Source organism: Coptis chinensis, chromosome 5, assembly GCF_015680905.1.
Source record: "Coptis chinensis isolate HL-2020 chromosome 5, ASM1568090v1, whole genome shotgun sequence".
Classification (NCBI taxonomy): domain Eukaryota; kingdom Viridiplantae; phylum Streptophyta; class Magnoliopsida; order Ranunculales; family Ranunculaceae; genus Coptis; species Coptis chinensis.
In genome coordinates this window covers 93,718,284-93,738,192 of record NC_141460.1, presented here as the reverse complement: position 1 = coordinate 93,738,192, position 19,909 = coordinate 93,718,284, and the positions used below count along the sequence as shown (strand labels likewise).

General features: G+C 34.3%; 3 protein-coding genes across 10 annotated transcripts; all 3 read right to left on the bottom strand.

Moving 5' to 3' along the window:
- LOC147500248 (putative 12-oxophytodienoate reductase 11) lies at positions 1-19,385 on the bottom strand. Its single transcript, XM_086561925.1, has 6 exons — positions 19,326-19,385; positions 2,509-2,580; positions 2,264-2,404; positions 1,420-1,550; positions 1,048-1,224; positions 1-845 (listed from the first exon to the last, which is right to left on the bottom strand). Exons 2-6 carry the CDS (start codon positions 2,577-2,579, stop codon positions 241-243), a joined length of 1,125 nt encoding a protein of 374 aa, XP_086418051.1. The 5' UTR covers position 2,580; positions 19,326-19,385; the 3' UTR covers positions 1-240.
- On the bottom strand, positions 7,125-12,228 carry LOC147500250 (RNA cytidine acetyltransferase 1-like). 8 transcript variants are annotated; one of them, XM_086561939.1, is made up of 12 exons: positions 11,806-12,228; positions 11,565-11,691; positions 10,962-11,118; positions 10,264-10,804; positions 10,093-10,180; positions 9,911-10,010; positions 9,762-9,814; positions 9,069-9,260; positions 8,609-8,757; positions 7,932-8,010; positions 7,564-7,804; positions 7,125-7,466 (listed from the first exon to the last, which is right to left on the bottom strand). In XM_086561939.1, exons 4-7 carry the CDS (start codon positions 10,401-10,403, stop codon positions 9,762-9,764), a joined length of 381 nt encoding a protein of 126 aa, XP_086418065.1. In that variant the 5' UTR covers positions 10,404-10,804; positions 10,962-11,118; positions 11,565-11,691; positions 11,806-12,228; the 3' UTR covers positions 7,125-7,466; positions 7,564-7,804; positions 7,932-8,010; positions 8,609-8,757; positions 9,069-9,260. The 8 variants fall into 8 exon arrangements, with proteins under 8 accessions (XP_086418065.1, XP_086418063.1, XP_086418064.1 ...); XM_086561937.1 differs by having other exon boundaries at positions 7,932-8,295; positions 10,264-11,118; positions 11,565-11,661; positions 11,812-12,228; XM_086561938.1 differs by having other exon boundaries at positions 8,609-8,746; positions 10,264-11,118; positions 11,565-11,661; positions 11,812-12,228.
- On the bottom strand, positions 16,312-19,212 carry LOC147500249 (putative 12-oxophytodienoate reductase 11). Its single transcript, XM_086561930.1, has 5 exons — positions 19,043-19,212; positions 18,156-18,286; positions 17,790-17,960; positions 16,726-17,273; positions 16,312-16,560 (listed from the first exon to the last, which is right to left on the bottom strand). The coding sequence occupies exons 1-4, from the start codon at positions 19,195-19,197 to the stop codon at positions 16,801-16,803; spliced, it is 930 nt and encodes a 309-aa protein (XP_086418056.1). The 5' UTR covers positions 19,198-19,212; the 3' UTR covers positions 16,312-16,560; positions 16,726-16,800.
- Positions 19,386-19,909: the final 524 nt, after the last annotated feature.

The window sequence follows — 19,909 nt, the reverse complement described above, 5'->3', positions numbered from 1 at the left end:
TTTATGGAAAAATCCTTATATTATGGAAATATCATTCAAATATAATGATTTGAATGAAGTCATAGATACTTCCAAAGGCACAAGGCGTATCAATAGTACTATATTTGTTACATTTTCAACTGGAAACATCAGTATTAGATTCCAGAAACGGGTAGTCAACATAACCACGAACAGGATCAGGGAAGTCATAGATACTTCCGAAGGCACAAGGCGTATCAATAATACTATATTTTTACATTTTCAACTGGAAACATCAGTACTAGATTCCAGAAACGGGTAGTCGACATAACCACGAACAGGATCAGATATGTAAAAAGTCTCTCTGTCATATTTGTTAAGAGGTGCACCAAGCTCAAACCTCCTCGGCAGATCAGGGTTGGCTAAGAACCACCTGCCATAAGCAACAAGATCTGCATAATTCTCAGCAATTGCTTTGTTACCATCTTCCTCCACATAACCTCCAACAGCTATGAAAGTACCCTTGAAAGCCTTTCTCATTGGCAGAAGACTATGAGGAGTTTCTAATTTCTGTCCTACCAACTTCATTCTTGGTTCGACCATATGGCAGTAAAGAATGTCATATTTGTTTAGTGATTTAGCCATGTAAAGTCCAAGAGCTTTTGGGTCTGAGTCACCTGACTCCATATAACTAGCGAAAGGGGAGAGCCTTATTCCAACTCTATCAGCTCCAATCTCATTGACTACTGCCTCCACAATTTCCAGAGCGAACCGACACCGATTTTCAAGAGTGCCACCATATTCATCTGTTCGGTCATTGACATGATCTTTCATGAACTGATCAATCAGGTAGCCATGCGCCCCATGGATCTCAACCCCATCAAAACCTGCATTAACATGTTTGAAAATGATCAGTACAAGATTCTGACATGAAACAGAAGTATATTAGTGTTGAATGCAAATGCCACATGCCATTTAACGTGTCAAAGTCTACTTGCACGAGGAAACAAATAAGAGTAATGTAGACACAGGTAACGCCTTATGATGTGCCAGTAGTGTATAAGAGTGTATTGAGGAAAGTGGTGTTACCAGCTTCTATAGCATTCCTGGCAGCGATTCTGAAATCGTTTACAATTTGAGGAATTTCTTCTGTTTTTAACCTCCGAGGAGGCGAAAATTGTGCTTCATCAATGCCATTGGATCGTATTTGTGGTGTCAGTGACTTGTCAGTAGAAGATATTGGAGCTTGTCCATTAGGCTGAAAACCTGCATAAGAAGACATTAAGAACCAAAGAAATGATTGAACACTAGATGAGAAAGAAAAACAAAATCATATCCACTTTTAAGATCCTTAAATAGACATGTTGCATCCACTAAACATTTTTCAAATGCTTTTTCAACTCATCGCCTATGAAGAAAATATAAAAATAGTAGTTTAGGTTTGACAAATACAAATCATACCTGTATTAGAAACCCTTCCTACATGCCAAATCTGGCAAAAGAAGATACCACCCTTCGCATGGACAGCATCTACAATGGGTTTCCAAGCTTCCACCTGTTCCTTTGTCCAAATACCAGGCGTATCTGGATACCTAATAAATTAAATGGCAATAAGTAAATTAAACCATATACAGAGTCATGCAATTCCGACAAACCATCTATATGTGAAACAAATGTAGATCGCGACCTTTTCAAGATTGATCCTTAGCAAGTGAGCTTTTCGAGAGCAAACTTTGGTCTCCACATCCATAAGCAGGGGTACTACCTTAGCATCTTCCCCCAACATACGTTCCAAGCAGTGCTTATATATTTTCCTAAATAGTAACGTACTAAGCCTGGCTTGGTCTAAAGCAAATAGTTTCAGAACATATCTGGAATTCAAAAAATTCGGTTGTTGCTAGCTATAATCTACAGTGCTAAAGCATGAAATGAGAGAGCCATTTCCAACAAAATTCCATGGAGTATTCCTATATAACTCCTGATTATCTCGGATCACTTTGATACAAGCATAGCTCATCCACATTTTTCCTTTCTAGTAATCTTTTGATTTATACCAAGTGCACCCAGGACCAAGGTACAATGTGGTCCACTAGAACCTTAGTACCATACCTAGATACTAAAATGCCATCTTCACGAGTATTCTACAATGTATAAACATACTAATAGTTTACGAGGATTTTGAAATTGATACAGAGCTGGATTCATGACCAAGAAGTTACGAAACGGAGATCTAAGTGAAATCGACACAGGTAAAATTGAGGTATATCACCTTCAATAGAAAATTAATAGATGGTAAAGTTATTACCCTTGAGCAGTATCAGAAACCCCAGTGGCTTCAGTTATAAGAAATCCTCCTTTGGTGGTTCGTTGAGAGTAATACAAAATTGCATGCGGTTGAGGGACATTTCCGTAAGATCTCTGTCTAGTCAATGGTGCCAAAACAACTCTACAGCCCAACATAAAAAAGATCAACTAACATTTCTTAGCATCTAATTTCCAGCCTATGAAAAATATGTTGTGTATAAGAGAGACAAAACAGTATAATAATACCTGTGAGATAATTGGAACTTGCCCATCTTGTAAGGTGTGAGAAGAGGGATTGTCTTTTCAATAGAACCCATTCTCGTCTCTCTTTCTTTATTTTCTTTTCTTTTCTTTGTTTCAGTTTCGAATTAATATCAATTCAACCACCAGGTGCGGGGTTTTATAGCTGAATTAGTGTGTGTCCGTTGACGAATCAAAATCAAGAAAGTGATTGGATTTGTAATAAGCACGCACACTTGTTTTGACGGAGTTGAGTTTTATAATAATATACAAATTCAATGAACTTGGACGGTGGTACAGAAATAGTATGATCTTGTGGTGAGCTACTGGCAATCATTTGATTCCTTCGGTCTAATAAATGTAAAAACAAACGTCACTACTTACGCCCTCGTCCTTACCGGGGACCAATGTCTCGCGAGTCACGACTCAAATCACTTTGCTACCCCAGTAAGGCCAGTATACGCGCAAATATAGTTAATCAACTAGGGAACTGTTTTTGCAACTTCAAAAAAAAAGGCAACTTCAAAAAAGTTGTTAAAGGTGATCTTGGACATACCCCAAAAACAGGCCTAATTTTGTAAATAAATAAAATTGTTTAAGACACATTTAGATTCCTAAATTATCCCTTTTTTATTAAATATATCATGGAAAAAAAAAAAACAAGTGTTTATCCTTCCAAAGAAAAAAAAACCTTCGTGACTTTTTTCCTTTTTTTCTCACTTTTTACGAAAGGAATTAGAAAGAGATAAAATTGTAGAATTTAGTCTTCCTCCTCCTCCTCCTCTTCAAATTAATGTATTTTTTACTCATTCAGCCCTTTCCTGTTTTCTCATTTTCCAAAATTTTCAATTTAATATATTTCTTAAACTCCTTTAACCCTTCTACAATGATGAAGAAGTAATTGCAATAAGAAAAAAAAAAATTTTCTAGAAAGGAAAAAACAATTTGTTTTTGAATTTTTTACCTTTATTAGAAGTTATCTTATTGTGTAGTCCGTTTGTAGTAACACAAAGATTTTCAAGGTCCGTAGAGTATTATTTTCAATTTTTTTATTTGTTGTTTCCTTTTGGAATGAACTCTCGGTCTTTTTTTTTCTCTTTCTTTACTCCTATTGAAAATATCTCAAATTAATTTGGAAGATATTATTGGATTGAAGCGGTTATTGGGGTATGGCAAAAAATGAGTTAGTTATGGGGTACGGGAGTATTTTTATGGGTATGTCCAAGATCACCCTTCTTAAAAGTTCGGTGTCAAATTCCAAATTTTCAAAAAATTAAAATATGTAATTATCGAAGATATAATTATCTTAATCATCACCCTATTCAATCAACTGAAAACCCATAATGAAATTAAACCCTAATAACATATTATCAACCACAATATTAAAATCTAGTATCAAATTTAAAACCAAAATGAACAATCTTTTCAATCACATTATTAAACTACAAATAAACTAACCAATTCTATTACATCTGTATCAAAACAAAATCGTACTCTTCAGAAAAACTTAAATTATAAGACTCAAAGAGCAAATCCAAATATGTGTCTTCATCCACAGCATTTCATCATCTATGTTTCCAAGAACACACTCACATTGCAAAACAAAACAAACATGGGTCAGAAAATTGAATTTATTGGTATGAGTAAGACTAAAATAACATTTACTACATTTAATCTTTCAAATAAATAAATATAACATTACCAACCATTTCAACTTGGAAGACAAGATAGTTCTGTTTTTTAAAACGGCGTATAGTTTCTTTCCAAATAAAATTTCAATCCCAATATCTAGTAAGTTGATTTTATACAGAGACGTGTTAAGGTAGAACAACGTCTCTGTATAAAAAGTTAATAAATCCTACTCTCCTGCAAAGTTACGACATACATTTATTTCAAAACAAAATTAGATTTTCCAAACGAAATCCTTTAAAATATACATTTATTTCAACTATTATGGGTATACATAATCCGGCATAATATATCGCCAATATTACCATTCATGTCACACCACCATATCCATCATATCACATTAACCACATTCACGTACATTCCTTCGTAAGAAATTATATGCATCATATCATAATATACAACCAATCATATCCAATAACTCACTCATATATAAAGCCAATATTTTACTTAAACCACTAGTCTACTTATGAGAATGGGGAAAATATCACAACTAATGAGTACATTCATCCCTTGTGAATATCAATTCACATAAACCACGTATATATTTCTCATAAAAAATCATATACATCATAATACATAAATATTCGTATGCAATAACTTACTCACACGTAAAATCAATATTTTATTTTAATATCACTCGTCTACTTATGAGAACGAGAAAAAACACAACCAGGGAGTACATTCATCTATCGTGAGTATCAACTCACACAAACCACATAAACATTTCCTTGTAAGAAATCATGTACATCATAATAGATAAATATTCATATGCAATAACTTCATTACATGTAAAATCAATATTTTACTTTGCTTATTAATTATCTCGTTGACTCATTTATTAAAAGACACAGCCCAACCTTTAGTTCCTATTCCACGATTTGCACTTCACACATTTGTCAAATCACACATATCTGTGTGCCTCACTCACACCAAGTACCACTACAAGACATATGTCCCAAGCCTGGGATATCGCCTCCAAGAAATATATTTTCATCTTGTAAACTCGAAAGTTGTGAGTCACAGCCATTTCTCTGGGTTTTCCATACACATAATCACAAAATCTTTTTTGGGCATAACAAAATATCAGGTCATTCATGGCAAATTCATTGAATACCTAGGGTATTTCCCGCCACATTCAAGGAATATCCATCATAACACTAACAGATTATTCATAACACATTCAATGAATACCTTGGGTCATTCCCGTCACATTCAAAGAATAACCATCATAACACTAACAGTTATTCGATCATGGCACATTCAATGAATACATTGGATCATTCTCGCCACATTCAAGGAATACCCATCATAACTGTCACACCCCAAATTTCCAGAAAATACAAATAGGGAATTATCCAAGATATAATTATCTCAATCGTCACCCTATTCCATCTTCTGAAAACCCAGGATTAAACGAAACCCTAATAACCCATTACTAAACATGATATAGAAAAAAAAAAATTAAATTAAAACCAAAAGAACAACTCTTAATATACGACTTCAAAAATTACTAAACAACTATATTACATCTGTTTCAAATCAAGACTTTATACTTTATAAAACTTATACCAGTAAGACTCCAAGAGCGAATCCAAATCAAACGTCTTCATCCACTGCATTCCACTTATGTTCCCAAGAACACACCCACGTTGCCACAATAAAGCAAACATGGGTTAGGAAAATAAAATTTGCTAGTATGAGTAGACTAACAACATAAAAATAATTCCATACTTTAATTATCCAAACAAACACTTTATATGTACCCATAACTTAACCATTCTCAGCTTGAAAAACATATAGTTCCGTCATTTCAACCGGCATAGTTTCTTCCCAAGCAAAACTTACATTCTGTTAACTCATTATAATAACTCATCTTGATAACTTAATAATTGAATTAAATCTTACCGATATCCACTTCTGTATAAGGGTAGGACAGCGTCCCCTGACAAATATTATTAAGTCCTACCTTCCTGCAAACGGAAGTTAGAAATTCTATATAAACATATGTAGATATCTTATAAGTATTCAAATGCAAGTCCAAGTACACCCGTACAATCAAATCAATTTCTCTTATTAATTAATCAATTACTTTTCTTATACACCCACCCTTTAGTACCTACTCCACGATTTACACTCCACACATTTGCCAAATCACACATTTCTATGTGCCTCTCTCCTTCCGAATACCACGATATCATAGCCATCTTTGGGCTTTCATACACATATTTCACAACCTCTTCGAGCATATAAACTCAGGTCATTCATGGCACATTCAATGAATATCTTGGGTCATTCCCGCCACATTCAAGGAATACCCACCTACATTTTCGTACACTTAAGGAATACAGTCCACCCGCAAGGCGAATGCCTTAGTTCCTCTCTAAGGCGGCTTTTCACATGATATCATTAGTCATAAACATTTCAATTCATTTCTTTTCATCAAAGATGCGTGGAGAGATCTAAAGATATGGGCGACACATTAAATTTTCACCGGACACTTTTACACCGGATTTTAACACTCAAGAGTTATCATTTATTATAATATTTTCATTATAAATTAAACATCGTCTCAAACAATTGAATCATTAATAAATATTCTAAACACAATAACCAATCAACTCATCTCATTATCCATTATATAAATCATAAATATCCCGATTATCAATTATGATTAACACGTTAATTAAATACCTCGTGAATACCTTTTAAACCACCACAAACACATACATAATTAAGTATTAACATTGTACATATATAATTATCACAATAACTACTATATAATACTAGCAAGATGCACATGCTCTGCACGCGATGTCAAACAAAACTTACCAAAAATTGTAAACATAATTTGTTTGACTTAATATGTTTACAAAGAAAGAAGCTCGAGATATGCTAGGCAAAAAAAGTACCTTGTCTGACTTAATGAGAAGATCTTCGGCAAAATTTAAGTGAATACTTTAGCATTTCAATATATAATAAAAGCATTTCAATAACTATAAGTACATCCCGTACAAGATTTTCATCTTCAAAATAATTCGCCCCAACTACATAGTACACAAAAAATAATAAACTGGGTAACCTTAATACAGTACAACAAATCACAAACAAAGAAACTGTTCCTTGTTCCTTAGAAACAGAAAACTCTTCAGAGATCTCTTGTTGCCCTCCAGATACAAGTAGCTGACGACTCATTCCCAATGATGGGCCTGATCAGCAACCGTGAAATGGTAATCAATTGCATCATTTTCTTGCTAACTGTAGGAGAACATGGCATCCTTGCAGGTGAGAACACCAATATTAGGCGTGCATGGTCAATTTCTACTGTAACGTTAAAAATTGCTCGGGAAATATATAAAGGCAAAAAGATCTTACTCCTCGCATCCTATTGTGAAAAACAACAGGTTTAGGATAGTAACTACACGCAATGTCATGGTTGTCCTTTTCTTTAAAGGTTTTACCACATCCTTTGTTTTACGCAAGTCCGAGGCTCGCTGGTTCGGACCAACAATCTTCTTCACTGGAGCAGGATCATGTTTCGGAACATCGACATTGTTATCCACAGGTATAACTAGAGCATTCAGAGGTTTTGAGTTTTCTTCTTTAGGTTGTGAACCTGGGGGGAGAAAGACTTAACTTATTATTTCATTCCCCATCTGTTTGCCAATTAATCAAAGTTCTCATTTTAAACAAAAAAAATTTCTATACCAAAATATCATTCCTATTTAAATCAAATTTTGTACCTGGAAAAACGATCCATTAAAGACAGCACGAAGCTTCCTTGACGCAGGAATGCATATGCTTGGGACTCAAGAATATGAGCTAGAGAGCATTAAAGAAGCTTTGATTCAAGGTACTCATGAGATTCCATAATAAACAAAGTCAAAGATATAACAAAAAGTATATGGCCGGATGGAAGGATTCTCTTTCCCATGATGTATAGATGGGAACCAATTCAGTGTATGAAAAGAATCAGATCTAATCAATCAAAAACCACAACCAATTCAGGATATTTACTCACAACGCAAGGGTCGAGCTTTCTCCGTGGCATTCTAAGTATGCAGGCTACATTGTTTCTTTGGGTCATAACCTTTCCTACCATCATACCTTATAATATAAATGTATGAAGTTCTCATGTCAAAATATAGGGAAAATTTTCAAAAAATCACTACAGATTGGTTTTGGGTCTTCTATTATACATTGTATAAAATTTTAGTGTCTGAATGTGGGGAAATTTTCAAAAGAGTGATTTTGGATGAAGTCTTCCAAACTCGGTCAATTGTTTAATCTTTTGAGACCGCATTAACGAAAAATCACCACATCAACAACACAAGAAGGACCTCCTTTGAACATCTCGCTATTGCTCACATGAAGTAAATAAACAAAGCGCATAAAAATAAGATTAACACTTTCTCTATACCATGTTCTGAGCAAATGAATCCTTGTTTGCATCTTGAGCAAGCCACGTTCGATGATGCACTGTCCAGTGGAGAGGGAATCGGCTTCATTGTAGTAGAAACAACCTTTGTTATCACCAGTTTCTCAGTTGTGTGTTTACCTGTCTTGCATCTTCATTAATAAAAATTTCTTTGAGCGACTGCTATTCATAGATATGTCAACATAATCATATTTAGAAACCCTAATCAATAGTTGAGATACTACTCATAACAAACAGTTCTAATTCTGCCTATCTCTACTTATCCGAAAAAAGGTCCGCTCTAGCTCTCTTCATGTTACTCAAGTTTTCGTTTAATTATATGAACGGAAAGTGCAAAAAAACTAGAGTCTAAATAGAAATACGTAAATTAAAAACTGAATTGTAACTACCACAAATATTCCATATCTAATAGAAAGTAATACACAAACATGTCAATGCTAACCATTAAAATGATAGGCCTCAGACACTCGAGCTAAAATCAGTAAATAAGTGTACAATTTCTGTCTTTAGTATTGTTACTTGCATCAAGAGCATCCTTTGGGCTGGGCATTCCAGACCACTTCTCAAAGTTTCGTATTCGAGAACAATTGAAGACCACTTCTCAAGAGCATCCTTTGGGCTGGGCATTCCTAACCTACAAATTTAAAGAAACCAAAAAGCAAAACCACCAATTGTCATTCTAATAAACATAGACATCTTTATTACAAAAATGGATCTCATCTAACTGATACACTCATATGAAGCAAACTATGATGAGGGAAGGGTCGGTGTACTTATTATGATCAAATGGAATATGCCTGTGTATACATTTGAGGAATACTTTGATGTAAAGTAACAATCCAAAAACTGCAATATACAGACTCCTCCAACTGCCCCGTAGAACTGCATCTAAACAGGACGGAAGTACACTATCATGTACAGGTATGTAGGTATGTCCTGCATTATCAGGATCTAACCAAAGAATCTGCCTCTTTGTGTGTTTTATTACATGGAATACAACTAAATTCAGTTAAGCACTACATCAGTATTATACGCTTAGTTTTATGATGAAAAACACTTATTACAAGGAAGAGCTTATAAGTAATATGTTGCAACAGATCATTATGTTTGTACAGTTACAAATCAGGGCACAAACCTAGATGACACACAAAATAACAGGAAGGTTGTTTTTGGATTCATCTACAGGACCTGCACAAAGGAATAGTCAATGAGTATGTAATAGTCAGTGAGTATATAATTTTTACAAGAGCCAAGCTTGCAGAGAACGAAAACAGATTTAAATACCAAGTAAGACAAACAACTGGTGAGCCGGTGCATCTGCCATTAATTGCAAGTCGTTTGGAGAATTTTTATAGTGAGAAGCAACATAAAGGGCCATCATACGCTGCAACAAAAAAAAGTACAGGAGTCAACTATAAACTAATACAACAAACATACTAAACGTTTAAAATCAATAAAAGTATTACCTGCAAAAATATTTCACTTTCTTTGTGATAAGAGAAGAGTGTATCTCGATTAACGTAATAGAGATCACACTCATTTCCATCAGGTAACCTGGAAATGATACATAAAATATTAATAGGATGTGGAAACATCAGTTTCTAGAGATCCCAAGTTCCTAACAATTAAGTGCTAACCTGCGAATAGGAGGGATAGAACTTGTAACATCCAAGCAAAGCAAACCATGAAGCCAAGACTCTATTGGATCACCAGAAGCATATCTGATGGATTCACTCAATTCTACTTTCTTAAAAATCCTGCCTACATCCACCATCATTCTCCTATTTTGATTCCAACATGATATATTGGATCACCATAAGCATATCTGATGGAACAACATGACGGGTACTTCTCAAAGGGCCCGTCAGAATCGCAAGCAACAGACCCCAAATTTTCCAATCTTTTCAACAAACTCTCTGACGGGCTTTCAGAGTTTCATATATCACAACATCTTGAACTTGAATGGTACTCTTTTTGGATAGCTTAAGCAGAAGATTATTACAGGAATGATAATCTCCAAACGCAGGATGGGAGTATGGATCTTCATTTTAGTTAAGTCTCACCCTAAGATGTTTTGGAATACCGTGAAAGCTAGGGTGTAGAAGGAAGCGCCATCAAGGTCCAAGGGCTGGTCCAGAGATCTTGTATTTAGCTTCCTTTTTCCCCGTCTTTCCCGTCCTATTACCATTAAACTTAAATGAAACTATATTTAAGTATTTTTTCATATCACTACCATGGATTTGTGGCCTACTTAATTAGTACCCGTAGTGTTATGCGAAACAACTGACGAAGTTGACGATTCAGTATAGCGATACTAATGAATTTGGTTATCTACCTTAAAAGTTTTTAACCTTCGAAACAATCTTCACTGCAGATACGATAGCTTACTTCTTGTTGCTGGAGGAATCGGGATAACTCCATTTCTAAGCTTATTGCAGGAAATCCATTCTGCTCAGAACAACAAACAAAGTAGACTCCCCACAAGCATTCAACTGATATATGCCATCAAGAAAACACAAGACATTAATATTAGGCCGGCTTAATTTAAAATTTTGAAAACTTGATAAAGGAACTAAAATCTTTTAGATTCAATTAAAGAATTCAATGGCACTATCCATGGGAAACGTATGAGATGTTTACCAACTAAGCATACAATTAACATCCCAAAATAGCAATCAAACACACAACTAAGTTGACCGGTAAAAGATAAGCTGACAGAACTTTGGTTAATACAAACTGGAAATATCTCGAAAAGTTGATCCAGTTGTAGCATAAATTACGCATATCATCACAAACAGATAAAAAGAAAAGGTGTGCGTAAGAACTTCACATATAGACTCTAAACATAAGCTAGAAATAGTGGAACAGTATATATTTACTCAGTAGAAATATGTTAGCTAGAAGAGAAAGAAGCTGCCAAAGAAAATCTAAGAAATACCTTCTTCCAACCTTCTCACTAACTCCTCATATGTTTCTCCTAATGAAGAAGTTTGTTGATCTTGAGTCGTCTGAGCTTCAGGGTACTTGGCCAGAACCTTAATGCAGAAAATTTGGAAACAAATCAACTATTAAAAATAGAAAAAAAAAAAAAATAGGGCTATCAGCAACCGCCATGTACAACATATGGTATATCATTATTCACTGTGTCCCTCACTTAGTAGCTTAAGATTAACTTGTACGCATACCTCACCATATCTGCTTCAGTCGAAAGGATAGCAACCTCTTTAGTGTGTCCCAATCATTCCTGAACACAAAGAAAACCATCAACAAAGCAATCGGCTTGCTAGAGACATCGATTCCATATTTAATGTCATTGGTTTTTATAAAAGAGAGATGAACACATAATTATAGGATGAGAATGAGATAGAGAGAGGGGTTTTCCTCTGTGACACTTTTTTCTCCGAGCTCTTTTCTAATGGTTTTTTGGTTACTTTTTTTTTTTGTTACACTCATATTACACTCAATTTTTTGGTTATTTTTTATTTCATTTTGTGTTACAGGGAAAAATCCAAAATTAAAAGAATGAGAGTAGTAGTTTCATTATGAGAAAAAAAAATTATGAGAAACACAAGAAATAGGAGAGAAGGATAAAAAATCGGTTTGTATTATCTGATTAGACTTTTCCTTTTCTTAACCTCTTATTAAAAAAACTCAATTATTGCTAATTAAATGACATTTATAATAAGGCGTACAATTGAGAATGGCGTGGATTTGGTTTTCTAATATACTGCCACATGAAAATACCGATTGCTCCTATTTAAAGGCGTTAAGCAATATTTTTATTTAAAGACAATATCGGTACTGAAAATTTATAAAGGCATAAAAAGATCTAGGCATCTGATTTTATTATTCATCAAGGATATTATGGGTCATAAAAAAACACGGATGAATTTAAAAGGCCACGATCATTATAGGCTATACTACTAGTAGAGATATAATATAGTATAGTGACTGCACTTTTGCTCAAAGCTGCATACGTATTCAAATCTTTTAAGATTGGAATCAAGCCTTCGTAGTTCTTATCAGCCACATAGTCAAAATCAAAGTCCATTAAAGCCAAATATATTTTATTGCATAATACCATGTCAAATCTTTATTAGATAATTACAAACATGTTTATACAAGTTTCGACACATCCTATTATTGGATTTGTCCACAAAGTTAAATATGTCAAAAGTCCGAAAAGTCAACATTCCACAAAATTTCACAATTGCTCCAAACATATCGCATAACCTTTTTAAGCGTTTTAGGAATATTATGTCTCTTAAGATTTCACTATCGGCACGTGTCAATAACTACACAATGTCAACGTCAAATCTTTCTTAGATAATGAAACCAAATTATACAGGCTTCCGCAACATTCTATCATTGGACTTTGTCCCTCTATACAATTTACAACATAAAAAGTAACGCCATTAAGCAGTCAATAGTCCACAATTAAGGCCCAAAACCAAAGCCCAAAAGTCTAAACATTTAAAGATCCAAATTGGACCCATTTTAAGTCATATGGACATAACCCAAACAGAATAAAAACTGGCCCAAAGAAAGCTAATGGATTTCGGCCCAAGCCAACTAAAAATAAATGAAGCCCAAAACTTTAATTGGTTCGGTCCAAAGAAATAAAAGAAATTGGCCCCAAAGACCAAACTGAAAATGGCCCATAGAACTTAAACTGAACTGGCCCAAAACAAACCAACTTAGTTGTTCGGGCCCAAGCCCAAGCAAAACATAAAATCAGTTTCAGCCCAACCAACAAAACAAATCAATTTCGGCCCAAAGAAACAATCAAACTTAGCTACGGCCCATGACCAAGCCCAAGCCCAACAGAGTCATCTTCCTCACCTCGCCAGCTACTCTCCTCCACCACCGGCCCTCCACTCTTCACTTCCTCATTCCCATGGTTGGACTCCCTGCGAAAACCCCTAATACCGTAACAAAAGCAAAAACCTCAATTCATTACTTCAAAAATCCTCCATCAAAACAAGATCGATGTCTCGACCTCCATTAACGCCGGTTCCCAATCTTCAACCTCACACTCTCCAACACCCAATCAAACATCAACAACCAATCACAACAAAAAGTTCAAACCAAACAATCAGAACGTTTTCTCTATTTAGGCTTGGCGACGCCATTAATGCCTGATTCAAAGCTTCGACATCCACACCCAATTTCAATCCCGACAGCACCCAACAACCGATTCTAAACCCGACATCCCCCATAAACCAACAATCTACAATCAATCAAAAACCACAACCACCAAAGTTCAAATCATATAATAAAATAATTATACTAGGCGATTTCGGGGCTTTAGCCGCCATTGACAGCCCATAAGCTTCAACAAATAAAATTCCAGAATTTTACAGTCGACCAAACAATATGCTAACCCTTAAAACAATTAGACAGGATGAAAATATCAACAGTAAGCAGAACAAAATATATACTGAGCGGAATCAAAACCTTGACAGTAAAGCTTTTTTTTCTCGTAGGTTCGGTGAAAATAGATTTAAAAATATAACTACTCACCCGTGATACGCTCATGTTATCCGCTGATATCAGCTATCAGTAAAACTCTAGCAAAAAAACCTCTCTTCTCCTTTATGTGAAAAACTCTATATATTTTTTTCTTCTTCTTTTTCCTTTTTTTTTAACTCTCGTGTGTAAACTCGTATATTTGTTTTCCCTTTTTTAAAACCCTAGAAAATAGGGAATGGGGTTTATCCTCTTTAGCCTATCTCTTTCTAATCTTTATCATTTTTATTTTTGTCTATTATTATTATTATTCTTATTATTATTATTATTATACAAGTAAAATAGGGGGACAGGGTGTTATAATAACACTAACAAAGTCATTCATAAAGACATTCAATGAATATCTTGGAGATCATTCCCCGCCACATTAAAGGAATCTGAGACCTACATTCCGTACATTCAAGAAATCTGACCAAACCAAAGCCGAATGTCTTACTTTAGTTTCTCTCTATGGTGGTTTTTCACATGACATCATTAGTCATAACATTTCATTTCATTTCTTTTCTTTTCATCAAATAGGCGTGGAGAGATCTAAAGATGTGGGCGACACATTAAATTTTCACCGGACACTTTTACACCGAATTTTAACACTCAAGAGTTCTCATTTATTATAATATTTTTATCATAAACTAAATATCATCTCAAACAATAGAATCATTACTAAATATTCCAAACACAATAACCAATCAACTCACCTCATTATCAATTATACAAATCGTAGATATCAAAATTCTCAATTATGAGTAACATGTTAATTAAATGTCTCATGAATACCTTTTAAACAACTACAATCATGTACACAATTAAGTACTAACATTGTTCACATATAGTTACCACAATAACTAATATATAATATAGTATAATGTAGTGGCTGCACTTTTGCTTAAAGCTGCCTACGTATCCAAATTTTTCAAGATTAGAATCAAACATTCATAGTTCATCAGTGTCAATATATATAATTGCATAATACCACGCAAAATATTTAGCTACCAATATACGCTCTATACATACAATATTCATCAAACAATTATGCATGCAACTCTTATTCCAATACATGTAATAGAACTCTTTAGACAAATAAAATAATTACTCCTCCAATCCATACACATTCATTTGAAATATTAAAATGATACAAATTGCATGATCATTACATTTTTTTGGTGTACAACTAAAACCTACACTAATAGGTTACGTATATTGTTCTATGCACGAGAAATTGGTTAGGACAATTTGACCTTTGTCCATTCTAAAAATTATAGAAAATTCATATAATCAAAGTTTTGAATCAATTATACCATTTTAAAAATTAGATAAAAATCCATTTCAATACAAAAATTCTTAAACACTAATCCATTTAGTATGTACCCTTAACTATGTGATGGAACATACCCAACAACTTAAATTCTGCTATTCAATTTTCAAGGCCAATTTCTTATAAAATTCATATCAAATAGAATATAAATTGGAATCAGTCAAAGCCAATTGGAAATGAAAGATGACTAAGAGAACTAAAATTGTTTAGTTTTGTCGAAAAACTAGTTATATCATCTAATTAGTCGAATTTAAGTCACAAGTCAATACTTGTGCAAAATTCTACAAACATATCATCGTTCCAAACGACAATTAAAATTTCAAAACAAATAACAAACGTTCATAATTAAATATGAAACTTTTATAAAATGATAATGAAGCATTTATGAAGCAAACAAGATAAAAATCACAAAAAAACGATTTATATATATATTTTTTGATAAAAATATGTCCACACACCTAAAATTGAATTTGCAAAAGAATACCAATGCTTCCTTTTCTCCAATCTCTTTTCTTCTTCTTCCCCTTCTTTTTTTATTTCATTCAACCAAAAATATTCTTTTTAATGGAGGCTAGGATTTTATTTTTGAACAATAAGATTTTTACAAAGGAAATTCGCAAGTATTGTTTATTCAATGTTTTAAGTCTGTTTAAATTAACATATGGGCCTCAAATGGGTCTAAAAACACTAAAGATTCATACCTATATGAATAGGGTACATTTTAACAATGTTTTCAAACCCAAAAATGATTCTAAAATACCCACAAAAATTCTAACAAACAAATTCAAGTGAAAATAATTTTGAAAAATCAACAACAACAAACAAATTCTAAAACAAATTAGACTTCATAATATAATAGTTATTTTCAATTCAAATAATATAATTTATATTGTTTAAAAATTGGGGTTGTTATATTCAACCTGCAAATTCTTTCCTCCAGGAGGTCACAACATGCTTCACCGAAGAAAAGGATTATTCCCTAGCATTTCCCCTTTCACAACATTATTTGGTAAGATAAAATTGTACAACATTTTTGGATTGTATCTAGTTGCATGGGTTGTTATAATTCAAATGCAGATTCAAGAAATGGATAGTTTGGTAGGGGCTCTGAGAGTTCGGCTTGGGCTTGGCTCGTTTTAACGTTACTATAACCACGAACAAATAAAAGGAACTTGATCAGTTCAAATAGTATTTATAGTGTAAAATAACCGGGGCGCAAAAGTCTCACTAACGTGGTAAAGCTTTGTTTAGCTTGGATAGTCAACGTAACCACGTGCATCAAACGTAATTGTTGAGAGGTGCATCAAAAACCTCCTTGGCAAGTCAGGGTTGGCTAAGAACCACCACCTGCCGTAAGCAACAAGATCTGCGCTGCATAGTTCTCTGCAATTGATTTGTTACCATCTACTCTATCATAATCCCCAGCAACCATGAAAGTACCATTGAAAACCTTTCTCATTGGCAAAAGACTCTGAGGAGTTTCTACTTTCTTTCCTACCAACTTCATTCTTGGTTGAACCACATGACAGTACAAAATCCCATATTTGTTAATTGATTCAGCCATGTAAAAACCAAGAGCTTCTAACTTTGAGTCAGCTGATTCCATATAACTAGGGAAAGGGGAAAGCCTAATTCCTACTCTATCAGCTCCAATCTCATTGACAACCGCTTCCACAACTTCCAAAGGGAAACGACACCTGTTTTCAAGTGTCCCTCCGTATTTGTCTGTTCGATCATTGACATGTTCTTTCATGAACTGATCAAGTAGGTAGTCATTTGCCCCGTGGATCTCAACGCCATCAAAACCTGCATTATATTGAAAGATTAAACCTTCCCCGCCAGTGTACTGATGAATTAAGTCTTTTATATATGCTTGGTGAGTTTCACCAGTGAGAATTAGTAGGTCCAAAATAGAGCAAGCAATCTTGGTTTCACGTTTACTTGAAATCTAATCCAGTGAAGTTTCATATGAAGCAGTACAAGAAAGCTTAGAAGCATTGGAAAGAGTGAAATACCAACATAATCAAGTTGTACTGAGTCAAATACTGTGAAATTGATAGGAGTGACAATCAGCAAGCCTTTGGTTGAGATTCACTTGAACAAGCAAGCATACAAAGGGGAAATTTATCAAATCAAGCATTTGAATGTAGACACACAAGAAATAGAAGTATATTAGTGTTGAATGCAAATGCCACATGTGCCACAGGCCATTTAACGTGTCAAAGTCTACTTGCATGAGGAAACAAATAAGGGTAATGTAGGCACAGGTAACACCTTATGATGTGCCAGTGCATAAGAGTGTACTGAGGAAAGTGGTGTTACCAGCTTCTATAGCATTCCTAGCAGCAATTCTGAAATCGTTTACAATTTGAGGAATTTCTTCTGTTTTTAACCTCCGAGGAGGCAAAAATTCTGCATCATTAAAGCCTCCTATTTGTGGCGTCAGTGACTTGTCAGTAGAAGATATTGGAGCTTGTCCATTAGGCTGAAAACCTGCATAAGAAGACATTAAGAACCAAAGAAATGATTGAACACTAGACGAGAAAGAAAAACAAAATCATGTCCACTTTTAAGATCCTTAAATAGACATGTTGCATCCACTAAACATTTTTCTTATGTTTTTTAAACTCATCGCCTATGAAGAAAATATTAAAATAATAGCTTACATTTGACAAATACAAATCATACCTGTATTAGAAACCCTTCCTACATGCCAAATCTGGCAAAAGAAGATACCACCCTTTGCATGGACAGCCTCTACAATGGGTTTCCAAGCTTCCACCTGCTCCTTTGTCCAAATACCAGGCGTATCTGGATACCTAATAAATTAAATGGCAATAAGTAAATTAAACCATATACAGAGTCATGCAATTCCGACAAACCATTTATATGTGAAACAAATGTAGATCGCGACCTTTTCAAGATCGATCCTTAGCAAGTGAGCTTTTCGAGAGCAAACTTTGGTCTCCACATCCATAAGCAGGGGTACTACCTTAGCATCTTCCCCCAACATACGTTCCAAGCAGTGCTTATATATTTTCCTAAATAGTAACGTACTAAGCCTGACTTGGTCTAAAGCAAATAGTTTCAGAACATATCTGGAATTCAAAAAATTTGATTGTTGCTGGCTATAATCTACAGTGCTAAAGAATGAAATGAGAGAGCCATTTCCAACAAAATTCCATGGAGTATTCCACTATTCCTATATAATTCCCGATTTCACAATGGAAGCTTCTAGCATAAACAGCCAGATTATCTCGGATCACTTTGATACAAGCATAGCTCATCCACATTTTTCCTTTCTAGCAATATTTTGATTTATACCAAGTGCACCTAGGACCAAGGTACAATGTGGTCCACTAGGACCTTAGTACCATACCTAGATACTAAAATGCCATCTTCACGAGTATTCTACAATGTATAAACATACTAATAGTTTACGAGGATTTTGAAATTGATACAGAGCTGGACTCATGACCAAGAAGTTACGAAACGGAGATCTAAGTGAAATCGACACAGGTAAAATTGAGGTATATCACCTTCAATAGAAAATTAATAGATGGTAAAGTTATTACCCTTGAGCAGTATCAGAAACCCCAGTGGCTTCAGTTATAAGAAATCCTCCTTTGCTGGTTCGTTGAGAGTAATACAAAATTGCATGCGGTTGAGGGACATTTCCGTAAGATCTCTGTCTAGTCAATGGTGCCAAAACAACTCCACAGCCCAACATAAAAAAGATAAACTAACATTTCTTAGCATCTAATTTCCAACCTATGAAAAATGTGTTGTGTATAAGAGAGACAAAACAGTATAATCATACCTGTGAGAAGAGGGATTGTCTTTTCAATAGCACCCATTGTCGTCTTTTCTTTTCTTTTCTTTATTTCAGTTTCGAATTAATATCAATTCATCCACCAGAAAGTGATTGGATTTGTAATAAGCACGCCCACTTGTTTTGACTTTTGACGGAGTTGAGTTTTATAATAATACTAGCCTCTTTGTACGTGTCCGACACGTTAACAGTTTCCGATTTTATTTTATTTTTCATTAATTTATGAATGTGAAACTATTATTTTACCCTTGCAAAAAGACAATAAAAAAATAAAACAAAAAATGGCATGAGTTATAATATTCGTGTTTGACAAGGGGTAAAATTGGGAAAAAAATTAATGGTGTGATGAATTTACCGTTGAAGCCCTCGTTTTCTTTAAAGGAGTTAGATACAAATTGAATGAACTTGGATGGTGGTTCAGAAATAGTATGATTTTGTCTTTTTTCTTTGTTTTTTTGATAACTGTAGTGGTAGGATCTACGATATAAAGGATGAGGGTAATGCGACCTGATGCGAGCTATGGTAGTAGGAACCGAAGAGTAGGGATCGACATGGGAAGAACTAACTTTAAAGAATAAATAACGGAAAATAATAATATGGATGCAACTAC

What these genes read in the sequence shown, in the direction of transcription:
- LOC147500250 (XM_086561939.1), bottom strand. Translation starts at nt 10,403, where the DNA reads ATGATGGTGGATGTAGGCAGGATTTTTAAGAAAGTAGAATTGAGTGAA. An exon ending in AAAGTGAAATATTTTTGCAG is followed by an intron (nt 10,011 to 10,092) that starts GTAATACTTTTA and finishes TTTTTGTTGCAG; the next exon opens with CGTATGATGGCCCTTTATGT. An exon ending in CCAGTTGTTTGTCTTACTTG is followed by an intron (nt 9,815 to 9,910) that starts GTATTTAAATCT and finishes TCCTTTGTGCAG; the next exon opens with GTCCTGTAGATGAATCCAAA.
- LOC147500248 (XM_086561925.1), bottom strand. Translation starts at nt 2,579, where the DNA reads ATGGGTTCTATTGAAAAGACAATCCCTCTTCTCACACCTTACAAGATG. An exon ending in GTTTCTGATACTGCTCAAGG is followed by an intron (nt 1,551 to 2,263) that starts GTAATAACTTTA and finishes TTAATTTATTAG; the next exon opens with GTATCCAGATACGCCTGGTA. An exon ending in CAGGAATGCTATAGAAGCTG is followed by an intron (nt 846 to 1,047) that starts GTAACACCACTT and finishes ATGTTAATGCAG; the next exon opens with GTTTTGATGGGGTTGAGATC.
- LOC147500249 (XM_086561930.1), bottom strand. Translation starts at nt 19,197, where the DNA reads ATGTTGGGCTGTGGAGTTGTTTTGGCACCATTGACTAGACAGAGATCT. An exon ending in GTTTCTGATACTGCTCAAGG is followed by an intron (nt 18,287 to 19,042) that starts GTAATAACTTTA and finishes TTAATTTATTAG; the next exon opens with GTATCCAGATACGCCTGGTA. An exon ending in TAGGAATGCTATAGAAGCTG is followed by an intron (nt 17,274 to 17,789) that starts GTAACACCACTT and finishes AATATAATGCAG; the next exon opens with GTTTTGATGGCGTTGAGATC.